This window comes from Mirounga angustirostris, unplaced genomic scaffold (assembly GCF_029215605.1).
Source record: "Mirounga angustirostris isolate CCGP_5_RB_7025 unplaced genomic scaffold, mMirAng1.0.hap1 SCAF_17, whole genome shotgun sequence".
Classification (NCBI taxonomy): domain Eukaryota; kingdom Metazoa; phylum Chordata; class Mammalia; order Carnivora; family Phocidae; genus Mirounga; species Mirounga angustirostris.
In genome coordinates, this window is record NW_026991725.1 from 5,292,666 (window position 1) to 5,312,789 (window position 20,124).

Genomic DNA, 20,124 nt, shown 5'->3' on the forward strand with positions numbered 1-20,124 from the left:
GCACCTCACATGGGGCTCACCTCACGTTGGGGGTAGCCTCACACAGGGCTCACTCACTAGGGCGCACCTCACACGGGATTCACCTCACCGGGGCGCACCTCACAGAAGGCTCACATCACAGGCGGTACACCTCGTGGGGGGTGCACCTCACCACGGGGTTCACTTCGACAGGGGGTGCACCTCACCCCGGGCTCACCTCACCTGGGGCGCTCCTCACATGGCGCTGACCTCACACGGGGCTCACCTCACAGGGGGTACACCTCATGGGGGCGCACTTCACCTGGGGCGCACGTCACACAGGGCTCACCTCACCTGGGGTACTCCTCACATGGGGCGCACCTCACCTGGGGCTCACCTCACACGGGGCTCACCTCATGGGGGCGCACCTCACACGGAGCTCACACCACTCAGGGCTCACTTCAAACAGAGCTCACCTCACCGGGGGCGAACCTCACACGGGGTGCACCTCACACAGGGCTCACCTCACAGGAGGCGCACCCCACACTAAGCGGACCTCACATGGGGCTCACTTCACAAGGGGCTCACCTCCGGGGGTGCACCTCACACGGGGCTCCCCTCACATGGGGCGCACCTCACAGGGGGCACACCTCACACTGAGCAGACCTCACAGGGGATTCACCTCACACGGGGCTCACTTCACAAGGGGCTCACCTCCGGGGATGCACCTCACACGGGGCTCACCTCACACGGGGCTCACTTCTCGGGGGGCACACCTCACCCGGGGCTCATACAGGGCACACCTCAAACGGGGCTCACCTCATAGGGGGTGCACCTCACAAGGGAACACCCACAGGGGGCTCACCTCACAGGGGGCTCACCTCACAGGGGGCGCACCTCTCATGGGGTTCACTTCACACGGGGCGCACCTCAAAGGGGGCGCACCTCACACTGGGCTCGCCTCACACGGGGCGCAATTCATACTGCCTGGTATGCCAGCTCCTCAGGGAAGGCCTTGACCAACAATCCCCTTGTAGAAAGTTGCCATGTTTGGCTCTGGGACTGCCTGTTTCATGAGAGTTGGGCCAATAGTAATTTGGCACCTGGGTGACAAAGCAGGTGGGGTTGGACTGTGTCAAAGACGTGGCAGTGAGTGAAGGACACGTATCTTCCATGGGGAAGACTTTTAAGGGGCTGAGCCATGTTTCCTTCTCTTAGAGTAAGGAAGGAACGCAGCCAGGGACTAAGTGGGGGTCTGAGAAAATCAGGCTCCCAGCTTGGGTTTGGCCTGTTTCATTGGCTCCCTGGCCCACTTCTCCCCTACACAGATGGGGTAAAGGGGGCGAAAGAGGCATGCCGGTCGCCAGTGCCCAGCAATGCATCTGAACAATGTGCTCAAGAACACGTCACCCAGGCCAGTGTCTCTCCCCTCTGAGATGCACACAAACCACCTGGGATCTTGTTACCAGGCAGACTGATTCTGGAGGCCTGTGGCAGGGCCCGGGATTCTGCCTTCCTGACAGGCTCCCAGGTGCTGCTGGTCCCAGGACGATGCTCGGATGTTCCGGAGGCACTGGATTCTTGGTGGAGGTAGCAGGATGGGTTGGCATCATGAGGACACAGAACCGGCCCCCCTGCACTGCCCCAGTGGCTGGTAGAAGCCCACATGCTGACTCACTCTCCTCACCACACCCTAACCCCAAACACCAGGACCCGCAGTGGAACAACACAGACAGGTGTCAGCTTGAGTCAGCTTCTCCTGACACCACGCCTGCCACCTCCTCCCACTGGGACACAGGGTTCTGACAAGCCAGCCCTGCCATTTGGCCTTCTGGCCCAGCCCTCGGCCCGTCTCAGAAGTGTGAGGCTATTTGCTGGGTTCACCTGTTACCAAGCTTCGTGCATCACAGATGCCCGCCCAGGAGGCCCGAGCCCAACCTGCTTTCTCCCACCCATGTGGGGTTTGTGGGGAATCCCCTGGGAGCAGGTGTGGATGTCAGGACCCCCCCCCATCAAAGTGAGTCCATGCTCTCTGCCCCCCTGCCCTCACCCAGAACCTCCCCAGTTCCAGAGACTCCAAAATGTTCCAAACCCATTTGATAACCACAATGACTCCATACGTATGTGCCAACAAGCATTTGACTTTCTTTGAAAGAGCAGAGAAGAGCCCCCTGTTGAGAAAGGTGCTGTTAGTTGGTGGAGACCAGTGGAGTATCAGGCTCTCTTTCCTGGAGTGGGGAGGGTGGGACCCGGGTGTAAGGAAAGGTTGAAGGTAGGGCCCGGGAGGCCGCCTCCAGGGGCTGAAATGGAGAGGATTGGCAGGGGTGGGAATGTGGCTGAGAGGCAGACGGGGTGTAGGCCTGGTCTGGGAGCTTGGGAAGGCCCAGGACCCTCCCTTTCTGCCAAGGGGACTGGACATGGGGCTTAGCCCGCAGGGACCACCGGCCTCCCCTCAGATGGTCGGATTTGGGCAGCCGCAGCCCCGGGCGCCGCCCTGACTGAGGAAGGCAGCCCCCGCCAGGTGCCTCCTCGACGCCAGCCTGGCCGTAGCCCGAAGCAGAGGCAGACAAACACACTTTCTCTCCAGAAAAGCCTCAGCTCCTCAGCAGGCTGGGAAAGCCTGGGGCAGGGACAGGGAGAGGGACAGGGAAGAGTGAGGTGAGGAGCAGAGGCAGTAGGCAACAGGGCCCACCCTCATCCCCAGGGCCAGAGAGCCCAGCTAGGTCTGCACGTGGGTCAGTTGGACGTCGCCCCCCACTTCCAGGTTGTTGATGGCGGGCAGGTTCTTCAGGCGGTGGCAGTATTCCAGCAGGTGCTGACCATCCACGGCTACCTTGAAGCCGTAGCCTTCACACGTGATCAACACCTGAACAGAGGCCACGTCGTTTGCACTCCCGTCAGGAAGTCCTCCGACTTAAATGCAGGCTCGTGTCTCCCTCCACCTGTCTGTCTTCCTCAAGCATGATTTAAGCAAGCCTCACGCCAACCCCTCCCTGGCCAGCAAGCCTCCCCTGAGCCCTCCTCGTCAGGTGCCCCCCACCTGATCCTCAGTCTCCCACCATGTCCCGAGCTTCTAGGGGCAGGAACACTGGCCTAGGCCATCCACGTCCCCAGTGGCCGGCACACAGCAGAGCTCCACGCCTGCATTCCCACAGGGCAGCCTCCTGACTTGTCCTTCCCGCACCACACGCTCTCCGTGAGGCAAGGGGACCACGTCTGCTAAGACATCATCACTTACTGTGCCCCGGGCCCTGTCCTCAGCCTGTCACAGACATTATTTCATTGCATCCTTACACCTCGATGAGATGGAGATTCTTATTAGCCCCATTTTTCAGATGAGAAAACTGAGGCACAGAGCCATTAAGTCACTTGCTTAAAGTCACACAGCTCTCTGTGAATCAAAGTCTACTCCTCTCCGGCTTGAAACACACCAGCATACAGCACTGAACCCCAAACTTCTTTCTGTGGCTCAGCCCTCCATCAGTCAGTGCCAGGTGAGGAGTCTTAAGGCATATGTGAAAATACGGACGTTCGGGCACGGGTGGGGCCAGATATCGCCTTTTCTTTTTGAAGCTCCTCGGGTGATTTGCACGGGCAGTCAGGGTTGAGAAACCTGCTCTGTTGGGTCGGGCCTCCAGCCACACCACCCACACCTCTCTGTCCTACTCGGAAGCCCGGCCTCCCTGTCCCTAGACAGGCCCTGCCCGTGACTCTCTGCTTTCGCAGTGATAGCTGCCCTCCCCGCTGCCCCCCAGGAATGCCCCCCTCGGGTCTTTGCGGGGCGGGCTGCTTCTGTCCGTTAGGTCTTGGCTGACGTTGTGGCCTCCTCTGACTGATGTCCCCATCTAAGGCAGCGTGGCCCCTGCCCCAGAGCTCACTCGATCCCGTGATTCTGTTTTGCTTTCTGCACAGACCTGCTGTTATTTCCAGGGATCTGTCCACGATTGTTGAATGAATGAGTGAGTGAATAAATGAATGACAGCTCATGCTTGGGGCCCACCTGGCACTTATGGGCGGTGTGACCTCAGGCCGGTGACCTGCACTGGTGAGTTTGTCCCCTCATGTGCGAGCAGCGGGTGCCACCACCCACCTTATGTGGGACAGCGGGAGGACAAGGAGAGCAGCAATCTGGGGGGTACTTTCTCTTCTGAGCCCAGCCCTCGCCCCAGAGGCGTCAGCTCCTGTATGGTTCGAGGGGCCCCCTGATGCCCTCCACCATCCCCGCCCACCCTGTTCTGTTTGCACCTTGAACCCCTCTGAGCTCCAGGCCGAGGCCCCTTACCGAGAAGCTCTGGCCTCGGGCAAAAGGCATTTTTCGGGACAGGCTTCGCTCCTCAGATCCCCAAGAGCTGTTGATCTGTGTGTTGCGGACCACGACGTTCTCATCAAAACGGGGGTTCAGGTGGAAGGCAATGTCACTCCCAGAGCGCAGGTTGATGTGGAACCTGGGGGTGGGCAGTTCACATGGACCTCCTCTGCCCCCTGAGCTCTGAGTCCCTACCGTTCCCAGCCTGCCCAGAGCCAGGGGGTGACCAGAAGGACCTTCTTGAGAGCCGTGGCTTACCTCTGGGCAGTGGGCAAGATGGTGCCCGACACAAAGATGTTCTTGGAGGGGTACAGCCCACCCAGGATGGAGGTGAAGAAAGGCATCGGCTGTCGGTGGCGGCGGGGGGAGGAGGGGAGGAGAGGGGCAGGTCAGCTGTGTGGGGTGGAGCTTTGTGCCAATTTCCATGAATTTGGACTGTCAACTGAGTTTGACAGCCATGCCTGTGAGCAATATATTTTCAAGAAACAGGGGTGCCTGGGTGACTCAGTGGGTTGAGCATCTGCCTTTGGCTCAGGTCAATCTCAGGATCCTGGGATCGAGCCCCATGTCAGGCTCTCTGCTCAGCGGGGACCCTGCTTCTCCCGCTCCCTCTGCCTGCTGTTTTGCCTACTTGTGCGCTGGTGCTCTCTCTCTCTATCAAATAAATAAATAAAATCTTAAAAGAAAAGAAAAGAAAGAACTCCATGGTATCATTATTTGGCTCAGTAAATGCCAAAGGAAAACTTTCCAGCATTTCTCAAAGTAACGGGCTTCCGCTGTCATGAAAAGAACTTGGGCCGGATACAAAAGGATAATTGGGCTGAGAGGGAAGGCCCTCTAATAGGCTCATGGTGAAGGGACAATTTTAAAGGTGATAGCTTCCTTCAACAGCCTTTTGATTCCCTTGGATGTTTCCAGAACTTCGGCTTACTAAAGGACTGCCCTGATGTTGTAAGCTGCCCACCACCTCCCACTCGGCCCGATGCAGACAAGGCCTCTGCCCCTCCCAGAGAAACCACTTACATAGGTTGTGGTGGGGTACACCATAGGTGGGGTGATAGGATTCTGTTGAAAGAGACCAGGAAGTTTAGTTTGGGAGTGCATACCCATGCGGACCCCTCCACATCCTAGAGGGGATGCCCCACTATGAGGCCCTTGGCTTCACCCCTTCACCTTCCTTCCCAAGTCAGCCTTGGTGGAACTTCTTGCCATGCTCCCTGACCTCATCATGGCCACCTGCCTGCCTTTCAACCCTTCCACAGGCAGCCTCCCTAACTCCAGTGCTCCCGTCTGATTCACAATGGAAGCCTGTGACCAGCAGTGACATCCCAGGGCTTGTCCTCAGGACACAGGGCCTCATACCCAGATGCTGGAACCACTGCACTCCCCTTTCAGTAACAGAGAACCCATTTTCTTGCTGGTCCCTAAGGGGATCTGCTTCTTAAGCCACTGGGTAAATCCACCCTGACCTAGAATCTCTGTTGGCCCAAGAGGAATTTTACTCACATGTCTTTTGAGCAGAGGGCCCAACCCCAAACACCCCCATCCTCCTTGCTACACTGCTTGCTTCCTGTCTCTGGGACTACTGAGTTCAGTCCTTGGGGAAGGGGGACGTGGTGAGGCTGTGACCCAACCAGAGCTTTCAGACTTACAGGGAACAGCTGTCCAGGGGTGCTCTGAACAGTGTGGATGACCGTTTGAGTCTGCAAGAAAGAAAACTCAGATTTGAACTGGTTCTCACCAGCGTGAAGACCACCACCTGCCACCAGAGGGCACCACTTAACACACACTTTGTGAGATGCAGCCATCTTGAGCATGTAACAAGCCCAACCACTCCCCACCCACCAAGCCCGCCAAAACTGGCTGGTAGAGGTGTTTCTTCCCTCAAGGGGATGAGGTAGGGGCAAAGGTTTCTTCTACTTGGAGAAGAAATAGGGCTGCCCTTGTGGCCTGTGGCCCATCTTTCTTCTCAGGGGATTTTGTCTAGCACAGCCTCATTTTCCAGGAGGAAGGAGTGAGTGTGGGGGCCTCCATCTCCTGTAGCTGCTCACAGAAGGGCAGGGGGCTTGAGCAGAGAGCGGCAGTTCAGGCTGTTTCCCAATCCACGAGGGCCAGCCAACCTTCCAGCCCCACTTCCTCCCACCACCAGGCAGATGGCCAGGGTTGGCCTTGGCCTCACCCCCCATGGGAGAGGCCCGGTGCCCAGCCCTGCCTCCTCCTAACCCACAGGAAGAAGCAAAATGAAGAAGATCCCAGGAGAACTCAAGAGACTTACAACGGGAGCCGAGTTGACTGGCCAAATGCCTGTAGACTGAAGGGGATGAGAAGATCAAAACAGCAGTTAACATTAGTGTTACGTGCAGGGGAGACACTGACAGAGGCTGTCGTAAGAAAGACCTCCCCAGGGGCGCCTGGGTGGCTCAGTCGTTAAGCGTCTGCCTTCAGCTCAGGTCATGATCCCAGGGTCCTGGGATCGAGCCCCGCATCGGGCTCCCTGCTCCACGGGAAGCCTGCTTCTCCCTCTCCCACTCCCCGTGTTTGTGTTCCCTCTCGCTGTGTCTCTGTCAAATAAATAAAATCTAAAAAAAAAAAAAAAAAAAAAAGGCCTCCCCAGACTCATGCTTCCCTCCTTCCTGCTCCCAAGCCTGTGGTGCCCAGATTATCGGCCCCACCCCCGTCCCAGGGACACACCAGGCTTGGGGGCGGGGTCACTGTCAGCGTTGGAGGAGCGGGGACTTCCTCATTGGCTCCTCCAGAGGGAGAAGCCATATAGCGCCCCTTAGCTCCCAGAGGCAAAACCATTACTTCGGTGCCATATTTCATTCGTAAGGTGAAGCATTCAGTGAAGGCCTACTGTGTGCCAGGCTCTGGCTTCCGAACATTTACAAGGGACGCATCCTCAGCTCCGGTTTCACTAGCGAGGCAATGAGGCTCAGAAAGGCTAATCAGCCTGCCCAAGCCCCTCCGGGTAGCAAGGGATAAAATCCAAAATGCTACCCAGTTCTGGCTGATTCTATCTACCATACCCTGTCCTCCCCAGGCCAGAGCCAAAGTCCGGCTGCCCTGCAAAGACTCCCTGGAGCTTGCCCGGTCCTGAAGTCAGCATGGCAGGAGGCACAGGCCCTGTCAGGGCCTCGAGAGACCACAGAAAGCCTGGGTAGAGAGGCACCCCTTCCTTTAGCCCCCACTGCTCCAGTGGCCAAAGGGAGGGCCAGACCCTGCTTCTCTTCCTGTCCTAGACCCTGTCCTCACGCCGCAGATTGTTCTTGCCCTGGCCGGTCTCCCATTCTGTTGGCTGTGCAAGCCACACTCCACATTCCTGGGGCCCCTACTGCTTGCTCAGGCACTGTGCAAAGTGCTGGGGATCCGCAAACAAACAAGCCACAATCCCTGTCCACGAGGGGCTTGTGGGTATAGGGCGGGGGGTGGGAGGTGGAGTGACAAGGACAAACATGTAAGTACAGGAAGATGCTTCCAAAGAGTGACATTTAAGCAGAGCATTGAAGGGCTGGTAAAGGTCGGCTGTAGGGGGTGGGGGTGGCACAGGGTGCTGTCAGCACTGGGCCTGCAGGTGCAAAAAGCATGGTGGCTCCAGAAAGGCTCAAGTGAGCAGTGGAGGCTGCCTGAGCATTCTGGATAGGGGGTGTGGCCAGGAGGTGGGCTGGGGCAAGACTGGGGGGCTGGGCAGGGTCCTACACCTCCTGCTGGGGAATCGGGGCTTTATTTAGAAGGACTTGGAAACTTTGGGATGTTTAAGCAGGGAGAGGATGCGATCAGATTTGGGTAAAGGAGGGTCACCCTCTTGTGGGTGGGGTAAGCGGGGAACTAGACCAGGTTTGTTGTAGTCAGGGGTCAGATGGCTTGGCCCAAAGAAGGCTGTGGCTTCGGGAGGAAGGAGTGTGGGAGCACTGCAGGGAGACTAAGGAGGGGAAGGAAGAACCAAGGCAGACTCCCAGGTTCCCAGCTCGGGCCAGGTGGTGTGGTGGAGATAGGGAAGTTTTGGGTGGGCATGATGAGGCCTGCCTGCTGGAACCAGACTCTTGGACCCTCTGTCCTTTCTGCTGAGATGCTCAACCTCCAAGACCTCCACATTGAACTCACTTTTGGCTTTCGCCCTTTGGGCTTGGGTGGGAAACAGGCAGCCTGGGAGAACTGCACCGTGGAGAAGGCAGGCTGGGTAAGGTTTACCCGGGTGTTCTGTTAAAACAAAAGGCACCAGGGCATGAAGAGAAGGGTTAATGAAGCCAAGGAAGCGCGGAAAGGCAGGGGCCTGAGCCAGAGGGAGGAAGCCAGTCAGGGAGGGGAGGGGAGGGTGTTCAGGATCACGTGGAGGGACAGAGGGGAGGATTATGCTCCAGTGAGGGACAGCAGGCCAGCGAGTTCTCTCCCCACCCCACCCCCACTCCCCTCCATCTCTGTCCCCTTCCCCACCCTCTCCTCTCCCCTGCCCTGCTCTCTCCCCCAGGCCCATAGGGGAGAAAGTTGGTTGGGAGGGAATATGAGAGATTAGGAGAAAAAAGAGAGGAGTATCAGTTGTGGGCCTACTGTGTGCTTTTCTCACCTCCGGGAGCACAAAGCCCGGAAGTGGTAACAGCAGCTCCAACCCAACCTCCTGGGGCCCTGTGGGAACATGGGCCCAGCATACCCCTATCCTCCCAGTTTTCAAAAAAGCCAGAAATCCAGATTTCCATGTGATACCACCTGACCTTTTTTTTTTTAATTGTGGTAAAATACACCTAAGATTTACTATCTCAACCAATTTTCAGTGGACGGCTCAGATGCATGAGGTACATTCACAACTATTGCACAGCCAGCACCACCATCCATCTCCAGAATGCAAAACTTCTTCTCCTGACCTTTTAGATGCTGGCAACACATTCGAAAATGTTAAAACACAGAGAGGGTCAAATAGAGCCTAGCATGGGCCCGTGCAGGCCGTGTCGTGACCTCTGACATGTATTACCTCCTTGAATTCACACTATAACTCATGGGGCAGCAGTGACTATGCCCCTTTCTCAGATGGGGAAACTGAGGCCAGGGGAGGCAAAGTTGCTTGCCTAAGATCCCACAGCTGATGACAATGCCCAGAGCTGAGCTAGATTCAGTTTGATTCCCAAGTTCTTTCTGGAGCCACATGGCTTCCTAAGCATGGTGGAAGTAGAGAGTGACAGAGAGGAGTGGCCTGGGAGTCCGGGAGACTGAGACAAGTGTTCTGGACAAAGACAGGAACACAGAAGGACAGGACAGGGGAGTTGGAGGGGTGTCGTCAGAGTCACCTGGGGAGGAGATTGGCTGCTACCATCGGGCCCACCCAGTGGGGCCCAGGTGCAGCGAGACGGGGCCCTGCACTCAGCCCCTGAGACAGGTGCCAGGTGGACAATCTGACCTGGAAGCCGATGTAGGACAGCTGCACAGCCCCGGTGATGGAGAGGGTGTCCACGCGGTGGAAGGGCACGCGGTGTGAGTACTGCATAAAATGGTTCCCGTTCACCATCACCTGCCAAGACGAGTGCACATTCCAGGAGAGGAGGGGCGCATGAGCCCCTGCTCCCTGGAATTAAGCCCTGTGTCTGGTTTTCACATCTGTCCCCTGGGGGGTAGGGGCACCAGCCTTCAGAGCTGTGCCAGTTGTAAGCACGGCCTATGATCCAAGTGCATCTGATCCCAGTCTCTACTTGCTTTTTGGTTCTTAAGAGTTGTTTGTTTATTGCAGTCAGTTGATCTTTCTAATCTTAGCTCCCCGGAGGTGTTCTTTAAATATGCATAAACATGTTCAGGGGGGGCAGAGGAGAGGTGACCCTGGGTTGTACATTGAGGGGCTGGGCACATCCATGCTCACACAGAAAAGGACAGACACGGGGATACTCACCCCCATCTGTCTCCCAAGCCCAGAGACGCTATTCTGCTTACTAACGCAATTTGCAACACCATGTAACACTAAGCCATTAGTAGAACCTGGATAAAGACTGCAACAATATTACCAAAAAAACAATGTTATCAGGGACCTGAGGTGGAGGAATGGTTACAGCAGAGGAATGGAATTAACTAGAATTTTAAAGACCTGCAGGGCCAAAAAGCACCATGGTGATGTATCTAGTTCTTACTTCCTGAGTAAAAGAAGCAGCAGGTGAGCCCATAGATGCAGGGGAAGGAGTGTGAGGAGACTGCAGCCACCAGAGCGCCCCTACAAGGGAAAGGTCCTGCTCTCTGTCTAACGGCATTGCACATGTGATTACTTAAAGGCTCATGTGCTTTATGGAGGCGCCTGGGTGGCTCAGTCGGTTAAGCGTCTAACTCTTGATTTCAGCTCAGGTCATGATCTCAGCGTCATGAGATCAAGCCCCGCATCAGGCTCTGTGATCCCCATGGAGTCAGCTGGAGATTCTCTCTCTCCCTCTGCCCCTCCTTGCACTCTCTCAATACATACATACATACATACATACATACAATCTTAAAGAAAAAAAACAAAAACGCTCATGTGATTTATAAAGGCTAGTCACCACCACACCCGATGGGGCTGGGAGGTAGGCAGCGGGAAGAGGGCTGCAGAGAGTTGCTGCTCACCTTGAAATCCCAGCTGTCCACCAGGAAGCAGAGCTCAAATGGATTCCCTATCTGGAAGGGCATATGCATCTTCCTCTCCTCTGGCCCCCAGCATCCGTTCTGCTTCGTGTTGCAGACCACATAGCCACCCTCCTCAAACCGAGGGTTGAAGTGGAAGGCAATGTCATTGTCACTGTAGCCACTGTGAAAGTTCACGGCAAACCTAGGCAGAGGGCAATCAGATGGTAGGTAATTCTGCAGCCTGGTTGACTGCCGGCCGAGCTGAAGAGGGAGCCTCGTGCCTTTGACTGTTTCCGTCTGTGGACTTGCACGGCAGGTCTGGACCCATCCTTAGCTTGTGGCTATCCTTTCTATTCACCTAATTTGCACTTCGTGTGTTCTTGTGCAATGATTGTGTTTTACCCTTACAGTGTGGTTTTCTAAAAACACATAGAAAACGGGTAAAGAAAAATGTTGACGCTAGCAACAAGAAGCACAAGGCTTGAACATGGGTTCAAATTTGTATCAGAGGTAAGTCAAGAAATGTGCCTGGAAGTGAGAGCCAGTCCCCATCGGCTCAACTGGGAAAGAAGCAAATACATTTAAAGAACATCTGGAATTGATGGAATATGCCTACAGAGCTAGGTACTAACAGAGAAGCATCGAATAAATGGTAGCTCCCCGGGTGCGAGAGCTTTCAGTATGTACATCTGTCTCTCACTGGTGATTGGTGTGTGTCCCACACACGACGTGCGGAGTGGTGGCCCTGAAGTCAGCAGGCCTGGACCCGGACCCCAGCTCTACACTGCTTGTCATTTGCAATGATCCTGAACCACACACCATAGCCTGGGAGCTGAGTGACTTCCTTCCGTTGCGGATGCTTCGTGAGGGGGTGCTCAGGAAGCCCCCACCCGAGTAAATGTCCGTTCCTGTCTCTGTCCTCGGAGGAGGCCCCTCACCATTGAAACCGCCTTTGGGTACAGCTATGGTTCTAAGGTGAGGAATTAAAACAAAAAACCTTCCAAAAGGCCTGGCTCACAAAAGGGGCACAATAAACATTTGTTCTGCCTTTTCCCAGACAGAGCTCCCTCAGGTCCTAAAACCAAGTTCCAGTCTGAGGTTCTCCTCCGAGGCACCTCTGTCTACCCCAGCCTTCCCTGAACTCAGCACCCTTGAGCCTGGTTCGCCACCTGCTTCTCGGGCTCGCTCGGCTCTCCCCAGCTGACCACAGTGCTCTCCTGTCATCCACAGCCCCCACAGGGCCAGGCCCTGCACCAAGCCCAGAGGCAGCCCTTGAGACACATTCTGTTCAATTCCTGCAGAGCCCACTTGATTTCTTGCTGGAGGAGCGTGAGTTCTGGATGTCGTCCTCAACACCAGGTTGTTCCGAGAACCCTCAGCCAGCAAGACCCATAGGAAACTGCCGCGGCCCTGAGCCCAGCCAGCCCTCCCTCTGGGAAAGGAGGCTCCCAGGGACTCTGGAAGCAGCAAATCTAAGTCTGTATTCCTCTTAAAATGGAGAATATTTTTCTGAAATGTCTCTGGGTGCATTTTCCCCTCTGTGGTCCTCCAGCTTAATTCCTAGAGTCCTTAGAAAAATCCTGCCCTGGGAAAGGATGAGTGCAGAAGCTTTGCAGGAAGGGGTGGGGGGGGGGGACAGGATGGGAGTAGAAAGCCATCATGGTGCTGGAGGAGGGGCAGGCAGAGGGAGAGGGAGAAAGGAGGGAAGTTCAGAGGGGAGATCTCAGAGTCCCCTGCCTGCGGGGTTCAGGGGGATCCTGGTGCCTTGCTTCCCTTGGGGTCTCCTGGGGGCACTCGGGGCTCTCGGAGAAGTCCCACGGTCAGTGTGGCCACCTGGCAGGGAAAGCCGTGATGGAGAAGTGCTGAACTGAGGTAGGGCTGGGCCTGGGAGCGGTGTGAAAGGACCCGGGAGGTCCCAGGGCCCTGCGAGGTGATGAGAGAGAGGACCACCGGGGGCAAGAGACATCTGGGATTGAGGCAGAAAGGCTTCTGAGAGAGGACCACGTGTCCAGAGGGGCTTTCGTGGGTACCGTGGACTTCAGCAGGCAGCCCCCATGGACGCAGACCCCCCACAAACTGGGCGACACCCCCACTCCCCCACACCACCTGCACAGCTGCAGAAGTCAGCCAAGGCTGCACGAGCTTCTGAAGGGCCTCCAGCCTCTGAGGAGATTGCAAGCTCTTCCCTGTTCCCAGAAACTCCCCCCTGGGAAGGAGGCGTGGGGCGGGGGGGGGGGGGGCGGGTAGGAAAAGGGTGTTTGTATTTTGAATGGACTTAGTATTTCCCAGAAAAGACCTCAAAACTGAAAGAGACCAAAGTGCATTTGATGACAAGTTTGAAATAGTTCTAGATCAACGCAGTGAGGGCTCTGCAGTTATGAGAAATGAAGGAAGTAATGAGACTTTTGCTACTCTGGGTTACAGTGTAGAAAGCTCAATCCCAGAGTGTAATTATCTGCCTCTGGGCTGGCCCCCGCCACTCCTGAGACGGTGAGCACCTGCTCTCCCTAAGTCTGTGGGGCGTCTCTGTTTATGCCAGACGCTCCCGGCAGATGGCAGTGGGGTCGTGCAGATCACCCGGGATCCCCTGGGCCAGGCGCGCATGGCTCAGAGGGCATTGGGTGAGCTGACGGGCGCCATGGTTGGCTAAGGGCTGAGTCTGGAGAGAAGAAACAGGTCCCGGTACCTGGTTCCATTGCAGTAGAGAACGGTCCCATTGACAGTGATCTTAAGTCCGTCCTGGAGACCCCCCTGGATTTTCCCGGAGAAGGGGATGACCTGCAGGGAGAAAATGCTGGTCAGTCAGTGGGCCTGTCCCCTTTTGCATGTTCCCCTCAGCACTTGGTAGCAGTGCCTGGATGTGGGCCCCGTGCCGGGGCGCCTCGGCCTCACGGATCTTCCGGGCCTGTGAGGAAGCAGACCTGAGTCCAGGTGGTTCCACACACTTGGGGGGCTCTGAGAGAATGGGGTGGGGCAGCCCTTGAGCGTTTGAGACGAAGGGACAGCTTCTAAGAGGAGATGGTAGCATGTACATGACCACTCGGAACCCAAGGAAGCCCATCCTTGCTCAGGGGAGTGACGGGCACCGGGACCTCATTCAGCCTGACTGCGACAGGGTCATCTGGGAGAGGCGACTTCTGTTGCTCCACAGGTCAGGCCATTAAATACCTCGGTGACCTTGAGCAAATCACAACGTCTCTGCTTCTCTGAGTTCCCTCTGTTGTTTCGGTCCATGTCTGTGGTTTTGGAGAAGTGGAGTCAGCCTGACACAGCTTCTGGCCCAGCGTGGCATACTTCTCTGAAAACATACTCCCCTCATTTATCTGTCGAGGCCTAAAAATCTCTTAAGAGCCTTTCATCCTGTCGCAAGACATAATGCTTCAAAGGCGAATGAATACTCCTGGCAAGCATGCCGCCCTCCCTTCTGAAGCCTATCCACGCTGAGCTGTAAAGATCTACAATCAGAGTGTGGTGAGGGGTGTTGTAAGTGCACAGCAAGACGGCTGGGATGGTGGCGGAAAGTGTACGGATCGTGGGGACCAGGCAATACAGGTTAATCCCAAGCAACAATTTCCCCAGAAAGGTTTTGAGATTTCGGTATGTCTTAAATGGTGGGTGTCCCCAAATTCTGAAAAACAAGATTATTTTAAATTGAGTATAATCTGGACAGTCTGGGTGGCTCAGTTAAGCGTCTGCCTTCAGCTCAGGTCATGATCTCAGGGTCCTGGGATCAAGCCCTATGTCGGGCTCCCCACTCAGTGGGGAGTCTGCTTCTCCCTCTGCCCCTTCCCCCTGCCTGTGCTCCCTCTCTCAAATAAATAAAATCTTTAAAAAAATAATAAATTGAGTAGAATCCTGCAGACAAGGTTATTCACTGCAGCACTGTAACAGCAAAGGACTGGAAAGAGTCTAAAAGTTCACCAAGAGGAAAATGGTGCAATAAATCATGGTATTTCCATACAATGGATTCCCTGTAGCCTCCATAAAAAAAGAAGAAGCGGAAGAAGGGGATTCTTTGAGAACTGATATGTAATGACACCACTTGTTTAACAAAATGGGTGGGGGAGGCCACATACATGCATTTCCTTATTATGGATGAAATATGCGTGGATGAGTTCAAAGACACTGACAACCCTGCTTGACTCCAAGGAGGTATGGTGGGCTGAAGAATTAGCACCCCGTAGGGACGCCTGGGTGGCTCAGTCGGTTAAGCGGCTGCCTTAGGCCCAGGTCATGATCCCAGGGTCCTGGGATGGAGTCCCACATCGGGCTCCTTGCTCAGCAGGGAACCTGCTTCTCCCTCTCTCTCCCTCTGCTTGTGCTCTCTCTGTCAAATAAATAAAATCTTAAAAAAAAAAAAAAAAAAGAATTAGCACACCGTCTCCACCGCCCCAGATGCCCATATTCTAATGCCTGGAATTTGTGGATACTGTAAGTCACCTTACAAGGCAAAAGGGACTTTACAGGCATGATTAAGTTAAGGATCTTGAGATGGAAGGTTATGCTGGATTATCTGGGTGGGCCTCAGAGTCCTCAAAGAGGGAGGCAGGAGAGGAAAGGCAAGAAGCTGCTGGGTTTAAAGATGGAGGGCGGGACTTCTGGCCTCGGGAGGCGCGTGGCCTCTGGATGCTGGAAAAGGCAAGGAAAGATTCTCCCCTGAAGCCTTATAGATACTTTTAGATTTCTGACCTCCAGAACTGTAAGAAAACAAATTTGTGTTGTTTTAAGCCTGGCGGGCCAAGGCTGCTGTGGAATTTGGACTTTGTGTGTGTGTGTGTGAGAGAGAGAGAGACAGAGAGAGAACTTTTTGGATTTATGGTCCCACAGACAAGGGTTTGCCTCCCAGCTCCTTGTGCTAACAGCTCTCCTACTGGGCAAGTCCCTTGACCTGTCTGCACCCCAGGTCCGTTCTCGGAACAGTAGGACAAGAGCCCTGGCCTGACAGTGTTCTTGAGAGGGTTCGATGAGATGCCACACGGAAAGCCCTGGGTTTCCAGGTCTTTGACGATGGCAACTGTTCGCATCAGGATGAATTAATTCCTCTGCTGGGTCAGAACTTGCTCTCAGCTCCTGCCTGTGCCCGGAGGCTGAGGACTTTTTCCTCCTCTTCCTGTCCGGAGGAGCCAGGCCCTACAGGCGGGAGGGTAGGCAGCCCCCTTCTGGAAGCCCAGTGTCACGAAGGTGGCCCAGCTGGCCGGAGGAGGAGGCTGCGGCAGACTTTAAGCCAAAGGGTGCCGCTGCCACAGAGGTTCTGAGGCCATTCTGGTGGCTAACCTGCCCTGTCACCTCATTAAGCAGCATAAGTGTCACTTTTACTGAGGAAACGGAGGCATAAAAGATTTGGTAGTTTACCCAAAGCCACTTAGCTGGTCAGTGATAGTGTGGGGTTTGAACCCCCGCGCCCATGCTTTTAATTGTCATGCAGGCTGCTTCTCATGACAAAGCACAGAAATCCTCACTCCTGGCTCACCAAGCGCTTCCCCAGACCAAACATCGAGCCTTGTTCTGACTGTGCTTCCAGATTCCGTCCCGGACCTCCGATAAGGCTGATGGGCTGGTGCGTGGGCAAGGAATGGAGGCCAGACTCCCAAGGCAGCCCGGCTGCGTGACCTTCCCACCACACTTTGGAGGAAGCAAGGTTCCCACGGCTGGATATCAGTGCACTGCCTTGCGAGAGGGCACCCACGTGGGTGGGCAGGTGTTCCCGGTGCCTGGGGGGCTGCACCCATCATCCTCTCTCTTGTCTGGACTCCAAGGCCCTGTTTTAATTCACTGTTGCCCATAGGAGAATTTTCCTTCTGATTTGAACATTTTGAATGCAAGGATTGGAAAAAAAAAAAACTAGCCAGAATAATGAAATGTCAGAGCCTGGAAGGATCTCTGGGATTGTCCATCTGATGGAGAATGAGCCTAAGGTGACATGTTTTGACCCTGAGAGCCCCATGGAGGGCCAACCAACAGGGCCTTGTTCAGCTTCCTCCAGCGACCCTCCCCCCGACCTTGCTGGCAGTGAGCAGGAAACAGGCCAAGCCAGGGCCCCTGCTGAGTGTGGAGCTAACACCTTCCCTGCTTCAGCAGCTGCTGCCTACCCTGTGCCCCCCCTACCCCCCCGCCCACTGAAGGGCTCTGTCAGCCCTTTGGCCCAGGCTCCTTGGGAAGCTCTTTGCCAAGACCCAGAGGGGTTCCTACTACAGGGCAGGGCCCAGGACACAAGCCTCCCGGGCCTGGGGTTGCTGCTTGCCTACCTTCTGTTATCAGAGGTGCTCTTTCTGTAAGCACCTCCCTCTCCTGGGGGTAAGGCAAGGCATCTCCCTTATCTGCCACTTACCATCCCGGCACATTGGGCAAGTGACCTCAATTTCTCTGAGTCTCAGTTTTCAATGTATGATGTGGGAATAATAAGGCTCACGGGGTTTAGACAAGGCCATCTGCAGACAGAACCTATGCGTCTGTGGCCAAAGGTACAAAAGGCAGCCCTTTGATCCCCATGCTGCAGGGACAACCCACTTCCTTCTCACTCCTGAGATGGCCCCTCTGCAGACACCCTTGGCCTGCCTCTGTCTTGTCTACTCACCCTTCAGGGAGCAGACACCTCCTCAGGAGGCCTTCCCTGCCGCCTCCGGACTCTGAATAATACAAAACACTTCCAAAGGACCCCCAGCGTGCCAGGCACTGTTCAAACACTCCAGACATGCTGCCTCGCGCATCCTTACCTAACCCTGGGAGGTAAGCTCAAGGATGAGCCCCATTTTACAGATGTGGAAATTGAGGCCCAGAGAGGTAAAAGTAACTTGCCTGAGGCTGCCCAGCTAGTAAATGGTTGGAGCCAGGCAGGCCATCTCCAAAGTAAGTGCCCTTAAGTGCGGTGCTGGGCTGTGAAGGGTCGCCCAGGCATGCCATGCTGGCCTCCCCCAGAAACCCTGTCTACGTCCCCGTTCATACAAACAAGCCATCACACTTCTATTTATTACTTATGCCCTTCTCCCCTCTCCCCTGCTGCCCTTCCCCTCCCCCCCCCCCACTTCCCACACCTAGGACAGGATCCCAGGGGAGCTCAGTGAACACTAGTCAAAGGCACAAATGCTGGTGACGATCAGCTCGCCAGCCCTGAGAAGCAGGGGACAGAGTTGTGTCAGGAGTCCCCCACTTGGCTTTCTGCCCTTCCTCCTGTGTCCTCTTTGGGACAACTGCCCTCTTCCCTTGCTGCCACCCAAGGGTCATCTCCCAGAGACCCAGGGCTTCTTCCTCCTGGCTGAGGCCGCCAGCGCAGCCCGGGGCCAGCGCACCCCTGCCCACCACCCCGGAACTCACTGGGCTCAGGTAGGGAGGCTGGGAGCTGCTGAAGGCCATCTCTCCACCACCTCTGTGGCCACCGCGGATCGTCACTCCAGCCAGGCAGTTGTTTGCACTGGGAGGAGCCAACCAGGAAATTGAAACTAAAGCAAACTGGTAATTACTTGATGGGGATGGGGAGGAGCCAGGAGCAAGAGGAAGTAGGTCTAAAGAAAGAGAAAGGGTGTTGAGGGAGGGTTGGGGGTATGACCCAGGGAGAGGGAAGTAGACACTCCCCAGCCCAGTGACCTTTTCCCCTCCTGTCTCCTTCTGGGCTCCACCCCTGAGATGGAACTGTGTTTGGTTCATATAGATTCAAAGAGCCTGACCCCATTGGCTCAGCAAGTTTCTAGATGACACTCTCCATAAGTGTGTGGCTTTGTCCCCTGAGTGTGCTTGCTCTCAGGGCCCAGAAAACAGTGGGGCTGTGTGATGGGCATCGCCTGTGTGCAGGGCCGTGGCGGAAGGCTGGCTTGTACCCGTTTACACACAGAGAAACTGAGGCTCTGCGTCTAAAGGACATGCCCAGGGTCACCCAGGTCACCAGTGGCAACCTAAGCTGTAGGACACTTAGGTTCTCAGAAAAAGCATTTCTCCCTTTCAAAATTCTATGTATCATATGAAGACCCAATCGTGTGGAAAGAAGTGTTTTCCAACCAGAAAACACGGGAATGGGAATTGTTCTCCTAGAGGATAGTGGTGCCCCGGGAGCTTTGGGTCCCCTCTCCATGGATGTATCTCTTTCTTCTCGTCTCGCCTCTTCCTTTTTACCCCAGGCTTTAGAATGAGGAGAGAAGTCTCAGACATGATAAAACAAGTCAAGTGACATGGGGTTGGGGGGACATATGAAAAAACCTGCGTCTAAGTGGCTTCAGCACCTAGTGACAGGATGGGCTGTGTCAGGGGAGCGGCAACAAGCAACTTACCTGAAGTCAAGCGGGTCCCCGCAATGTGCTGGGGAGAGAGCCCACGACCAAGCTAGAGAAGTGAAGGGTCGTGCAGGCACCGAATGGAGAGAAGCTGTGGGGCCATTCACGGCTCTGCACCTGTCTTCCGCCCCGCGCCTTGCCGAGATGCACCAGAATTTGCAAAGACTAACGTCTTTGAGAGGCCCCCATAGACTGAGAGCACCGTGTCCCCTCTGCCCACCCTCCACCCCCACTATATTCCTGGACAAACCAGAATTCGACCGAATTTAAGGGGCAGGCAGCAGCTGGGGCAAAAAGGAGAGAAAAGAAAGGAAGGGAAGGTGTTTGGAGTCCTCACAAGGACACCAGGGACACTGGGATGATTTCATGAGGGATCAGTATGGAACAACTGGAACTGTCGTCTGCTGCAGATTGGAATATAAAATAAGACGACTTTGGGCAACTTCTTGGTGGATGATCATAAAGTCAAATATCTGCCTCTCCTCTGTCCTGGTTAGTCTCCTAGATATTTACTGGAAAGAAGTGGAAAACACATGACAACTTTACTCAACCTCCCCCCAAACTGGAAACAACACAAATATGCACCAGCGGGAAAAAAGAAAAAAAACACATTGTGGACGAGCCCTCAGCCACAAAAGAGAGCCACGGATCCAGGAAAGAACCTCAGTGAAGCTCGTGGCCGAGTGGATGAAGCCAGGCGTGCTGGGACCGTTCCATTTACATTAAGTTCAGTGACAGGTCAGAAAAGCGATGACCCAGGGACAGCACTGACTGGGAGGGACACAGAGGAGTCTCCTGAGCGCTGGAAGCATTCTGGAACTTGCTATGAATGGTTTACAGACGTGGAAATCTCAGCCCCCAAACTAGGATCTGTGCCTTTTACTCCACAGAAACACTTTATCTCGATAAAGTCCTGTTCATAAAACCGAAAATGCTCCCAAGCCCGGGGAGATGCAGGGACAGCTAGAGGTCCAGCAGACAAGCCCTTTGGTATCACCTTGCACCTTGGAGGTGAGTCACAGCCCTGGAACAAGG

At 55.2% G+C, this 20,124-nt stretch overlaps 1 protein-coding gene across 3 annotated transcripts; it reads right to left on the reverse strand.

Moving 5' to 3' along the window:
* Nucleotides 1–2,079: 2,079 nt before the first annotated feature.
* LGALS9 (galectin 9) lies at nt 2,080–18,295 on the reverse strand. Of its 3 annotated transcripts, XM_045889459.3 has the most exons (11): nt 18,140–18,295; nt 13,515–13,606; nt 10,829–11,030; nt 9,651–9,761; nt 8,366–8,461; nt 6,540–6,575; nt 5,917–5,967; nt 5,288–5,329; nt 4,523–4,611; nt 4,241–4,403; nt 2,080–2,824 (listed from the first exon to the last, which is right to left on the reverse strand). In XM_045889459.3, the coding sequence occupies exons 1-11, from the start codon at nt 18,176–18,178 to the stop codon at nt 2,678–2,680; spliced, it is 1,068 nt and encodes a 355-aa protein (XP_045745415.1). In that variant the 5' UTR covers nt 18,179–18,295; the 3' UTR covers nt 2,080–2,677. The 3 variants fall into 3 exon arrangements, with proteins under 3 accessions (XP_045745415.1, XP_045745416.1, XP_045745417.1); XM_045889460.3 differs by lacking the exon at nt 8,366–8,461; XM_045889461.3 differs by lacking the exons at nt 8,366–8,461; nt 9,651–9,761.
* Nucleotides 18,296–20,124: the final 1,829 nt, after the last annotated feature.

What these genes read in the sequence shown, in the direction of transcription:
- LGALS9 (XM_045889459.3), bottom strand. Translation starts at nt 18,178, where the DNA reads ATGGCCTTCAGCAGCTCCCAGCCTCCCTACCTGAGCCCA. An exon ending in CTCTACTGCAATGGAACCAG is followed by an intron (nt 11,031 to 13,514) that starts GTACCGGGACCT and finishes CCCTCTGCCTAG; the next exon opens with GTTTGCCGTGAACTTTCACA. An exon ending in TGTACCCCACCACAACCTAT is followed by an intron (nt 4,612 to 5,287) that starts GTAAGTGGTTTC and finishes CGCCACCGACAG; the next exon opens with CCGATGCCTTTCTTCACCTC.